Source organism: Symsagittifera roscoffensis, chromosome 5, assembly GCF_963678635.1.
Source record: "Symsagittifera roscoffensis chromosome 5, txSymRosc1.1, whole genome shotgun sequence".
NCBI classification, from domain to species: domain Eukaryota; kingdom Metazoa; phylum Xenacoelomorpha; order Acoela; family Convolutidae; genus Symsagittifera; species Symsagittifera roscoffensis.
In genome coordinates, this window is record NC_087066.1 from 62,249,519 (window position 1) to 62,254,897 (window position 5,379).

At 39.5% G+C, this 5,379-nt stretch overlaps 1 protein-coding gene across 1 annotated transcript; it reads left to right on the plus strand.

Moving 5' to 3' along the window:
• Window positions 1–125: 125 nt before the first annotated feature.
• Window positions 126–3,576, plus strand: LOC134846123 (uncharacterized). Its single transcript, XM_063863344.1, has one exon. The coding sequence runs from the start codon at window positions 161–163 to the stop codon at window positions 2,513–2,515; it is 2,355 nt and encodes a 784-aa protein (XP_063719414.1). The 5' UTR covers window positions 126–160; the 3' UTR covers window positions 2,516–3,576.
• Window positions 3,577–5,379: the final 1,803 nt, after the last annotated feature.

Here is a 5,379-nt window from a genome sequence, read left to right on the forward strand (position 1 = left end):
TAGTCTGGTTTAGTTAACAATTAAGTCAATTATCATTTTCTTTAAAATTTCTTTCCGTTGCTGAAAAGTTTCGGGTCAAACGAAATCGATCTTTATCGATTTTTATTAAGTTTCATTTCAGACACTTCATGACCTTAAATCAAAAGCCTTGATGTAAAATATGGCATCTTATTCACGACAAAATGCACTTCCTACAAATTCTACAGATTCGCTCAAATCGTCGTCAGGTCTCACAGAAACACAACAGAAAGTAACCAAACTTGCCGAAATAACAGCCAAGACTTTCTTCGATTTCATTCTCCAGTCACGATCTGATGCTAACGCGGACTCTACCCAGCAGCAGTTGAATTTCTCTGAGATTTTAGAACACGCAGATAAATTTAACAAAGTATTTGTCGACACATTGACTATAAAATGGAACGACAACCAAGTGGGAAAGAGTCCAGATTACTCACAGCACTGCGACAGCGCAGAGGAAGACGAAGTATTTGAGAACTCGCTCTACCAACCATGTCCAGATGGACCCACGAATCAGTACGAGCCAGTTTACGAGAACTCAATGGATTCGGCCGGCGGAGGGGATTACAGAGACTCGGACGACTACTCAGACGCGAACCAGAACCTCGGAGACGTCACTCCGACACCTCCCACTGAGTCCCATTACAGTGCAATGCGAGACTGCGACAGCGGTGCCACCCCGAGATCATCGGCAGGAGAAAGTCGTATCTATGACACACCTACAAGTTCAGCATCATTGGAAGACAAACTGGTGTCTCAATTACAAGCTCATGGATTCAAAGTCCCGCCCAGTAATGCCCAGGATTCGGGTTCAATGAAGAAAGCAGATACGAAAGAACATGACATTTCAGCGAGCGATGACAGTTTGAACGTCTCAGAAATGGAGAAACGAATGAAAACTTCGATGCAATTGAGTTTGACGCAATCAGACAACAGTTTGAAAACGAGTGCAGCTAGTGGAAACGAATCACAAAATGTGGCAAAATCGAAGCCGAAACTTAAAACTGCAATTATGGACTTGGGAACAGAGGCGACAGAGTTTTTGAGGTCTAAATCTAAGAGCAACGAAAGTCCAAAGCCGGCTTTGAAATCAGGTGTGGATGCGAATCAGCCTAAAAGCGCCCCGGTGGTTGTGAAAAAGGAAAGTGTATTGGAAGTGAGACTCCATAAAAAAGAATCCTCGCCATCTTCTTGGAAAGCTTGTAGATTGGTGTTGCTGAAAACACACGGTGGACTGATGCTAAATGTGTACACGCCTCCTGAAAGCGACAAAATTTACTCTAGTATTTTCTGTCCTCTTATTTACGAAATAGGCGAGGCTACAGAAGCGCAATTTGGGAAAACTGCCGACCGTGTTATGGTTATCAAAGCGCAAGATGCTCCAGTTGTGACATTACGTGCCAGAAATTACGAAGATAAACACGACTGGATTTGTGTTCTGAGAGAAAACACGGACGCGAAGTCAACTAAACGAGTTATTTACACAGACTCTGAAGAACTATCGCCGATGACGCCGACTGCTGAAAGTTTCGAAGGCAGATCGCAGCCGAGAGTCAACACCAATGGAGCAGTTTACTCGTACGAAAGTGGATCCCCAAATCATAGTCGAAGACCTTCGAACAGCTCGATGAGTTCGAGCTACAGCAGAGATAGTCTGGACAGGAACAATTATGTCTCCGCTGGCTTTGAAAACAGTTTTGACCGGCAAAAATCCTGTCCGAACCCTTCCAATTACATTTACCAAGGTGGAGCAATGTATGTTCGTCAAAACAGTCATCCTAACAAAGCAGTCAGTCAGATGAGTGTGAATGACAAAGATATGGGGGGACAGTCGGTGCCCGGAAGCGGAGGTCACGTGCCAAGGATTGCCAGTTGCGGGGATTTTATGAATGCGCCTCCAGTAACGGGAGCTTCAAATCGTGGACAGTCAATCTATGGTTCGCGAGGGCCACCGCTTGAGCAACTGAAAAATTATCCTTGGTTCCACGGGAAACTTCCTAGAGAAACGGCGTCCAAGATGGTTCTGGCCCAGTCTAACCCGGCAGCTGGACATGGAATTTATCTGGTGCGGCAAAGTGAGACGAACGAAAATGAGTTCACCCTCACCTTTAATTATGAAGGCAAAGCGAAACATCTGAGAATAAACGTGGACGCGCAAACTGGAGTTTGCCAGTTGCAGAATCTTCAGTTTAAGTCTCTGAGACATCTGATCGAGACATACACGAAAGAAAAATTGCCAATTGACGTCAAAGGAACTTCAGACATTACTCTCAAATCGTACATTGCCAACTTTGGGGGTGCGTCGGGCGGGGGAGCAATGAACCCGCAGCTGCAATCCCACAAAAGGAACAAGTCGGTCGATTTTAACATCGAGAATGGCGGGGGGCCTCCCAGAAATCAAAGTCATTATGGTTACGGGAACCAAAGGTCAAATCCGAGTGGAGGAATGAACAAAGTAAGCAACTCCCAGGGCGTGTATTATGCTTCCCACAATTAATTGCTAGCACAACCTGGAGGATTTTTTTTTTGGAGATTTTGCTGGATTTCAAAATCTGGATAACCGTGATTGAAAATTGGATCTATTGCATGGAATGAATGGTTGGACAGAAAATTTGGATCTCTACACTTTCAGAGCGTTTGTGGATTTCAGATTATTTTCTAGAATTCGAAAGATGGTTCTTGAATTTTCTGAAAGGAATTTGAATCTGCATGAAACTCGAATGAAAGTTTGTTGCTATATGGTTTCAATTTCCCTCATATGTTCATGTTCGTTGTTCTGTAGCGAATTTTGCAACAATCAATTTGAAAAGTTTTTCTTGGTGCTTCGTTATAATTTCGGTCGGATAATGCATAATAATACTAATTGTCTCATCCAATTGATATTTAGCTATATGGAATGCGCACATTTTAAATGCGTTTTTTCGCATTCTATCTTTTTAAGTTTTGTATTCTATCTTCCAAAGTTTTGTATAATTTTTACGCTGTTTCTAAAGCTTTGAAGTATCGTGTTAAATGAAAAATTTGACCTTTTCGTGTATCAGTAAATTGAAGTTGAAATTTATTGAAGGAATTTTTTAAAATATTGCATTTAAAACGCGGATACATCAAATGTTCAGTATGAATTCTTGCGTTCTTTTCGAGCTCCCGGCTTTCCATTTATCGACGATATCAAAACTATTTGTTGTCAATTAGTGAAATATGGAATGGAGATAAACGGCTTTTAACTCCATCATGCCTCTAATTTCTTTGTATTATAAAGGTCCATACTGCAATAATTTTTCTATACATAAATCAATAAATATATTTTCATCCATCATTTTAGTTTAAGCGATTCTCTTATCTATGCTTGCAAATGTCGCTTCAAATGCATCTAAGTTTTTTCGACCGATTTTTGGAACTCGTTTGATAAAATCATGCTGCTTGTTTATTGATGCAATTTCATCATCTATTTGGATATTTACTCAATCCCATTTTTGTGCAATATTGGCTTGGAATGTTAAACAATATCGAAGCAAGCGATCTTTTTTCTGCTACATGACATTAACATTTTTGGCAAATCTTTATTTTTTGACGTGAAACGATTAAGACATGGCGCAGAAGATTCATTTGCTTCGTAATAATTGTCGGTATTTCTATCAATTTTCATCCTTAACTAGTTTGAACCCCAAATGTGTGGGCGGAATGCATTAGCTGAGGTTATGTTATCTAGTGCGAAGTGCTATTTAGTGAATGCTGAATCAGGTTGGAAGTAACTTCGAATTTGATGCTGTCTACCTAATTTATATAATCAACTTTTCGAGTTGATTGTTAGCCAATTAAATTAAAATGTATTGTTACATTTAATCAAAGATTAGAAAGCGTTTCCATATGTTATTCTAAAAATTCTAGAATTTCTGTTTTTTGTGGGACAATGGATGAGTGATAGGTAATACAAGCAGGAGACTGAGTTCCGCTAAAATTACTTGTCATCAATGTCTATTTCAGATGACTTTTAAAACGAGACTGAATGTCTATTTCAGATGAACTTTAAAACAAATTGGCATTTTTCAAAAATTTGAACCTGAGATTTTGTAGATGACCCCATCAGATAGTTGACGTTTCCACTGTTTATTACGGTAATTTTTAGGAGGGCTTTCAAAAAGTTGAGATGATTGTTCGCTTTTTACACGAGCGCTTGATTTTGCTGGAATTTGGATGAGTGTTTTTTTTGAGATGCTGAACTGAAATATTTCTTCGCATTTTAAGCGAGAACATGAACGCTATAAAACAAAGCCAATAATAAGGTAAATCCGTTGGTGCCAATGTGTACCAATTTTTAAGAGGGAGCGCGCGCTGAAAACACAATTTTTTGTTCAGAACCCTAAAAGTGCCTAGAAATGTTAGTCGACCTGAAATTATCTACAAAGGTTTCGACAACACACCCTCTCCAACCTCAAAAAAATTCTAGATGCATCCCTGAGCTAGACAGCACTTGCGTTGTTTGAAGTTTACCTTGTTATCAAGTAGTGTGACATTATTAAAAGGCGATGAACGTGTTGTTGTTGTGAAGGCCCTCACAGCCTTTGCGTGATCTATGCGGATTTTTCGGGGTCTGTACAAAGGGTTTCATGACAGCGTCCGAGGCAAGACATGATGTGATGGACTGTCACTGTCCTGTTTTTACAAATGTGGATTTTGTCTGTGAGGATGCTTTGAAGCGAAACTTGTAATCATTTAGTTTACTGCAAAAACCGCTTCTTACTTGCGCCAATCTAACTTTTCTTTCCTATCCAATTTTTGTTCGAGGTGTTATTTTCCTGTGACCCCAATGGTAGTGAGCCAATCAGCGCTCGACTAGGGGCAAGATTTTTACAGGCTTTGATCGCATAAGAAGTGTGCAGTTTAGTTCAATACATTGTTTTGTTAAACGGTCTTAGAGGAATATTTTAATTTTGCTGTTGTCTGTTTCTTGTTAGAATGCTCGTTCGTGGTATGAATGAATGGGTTGTCGTTTTTTGAAGTACCTATTGCGATGACAATAACATACAATTGTGTTTTATTAGAATGCATTGTTTCCCCCACCTCATGATCTACAGCTGACAAACATAGGCATCCGCTGGCTATGTGCAGGGCATAATTTTGTCTTGCTATGTTCATTTAATGTTAGAATGACTCTTAAATAGGTCGTGATGATTTTTTTTTCTATGAAAAAGACGCAATTTATATTTTTCTAAGTTCAGTTTTTTTTAAAGGGAGGCAAACTCCACTATCGAACAGTATAATTACAAGTCACAAAAAAGATCGATTTCTTTTTTTGAAAGTCGATTTTAACTTCAGACTTTCTAGTGGTACGTTTTCTTGAACAAGTGAAGTCTTGTGTTT

Coding starts and splice junctions, on each gene's coding strand:
- LOC134846123 (XM_063863344.1), top strand. CDS start 161: ATGGCATCTTATTCACGACAAAATGCACTTCCTACAAATTCTACAGAT.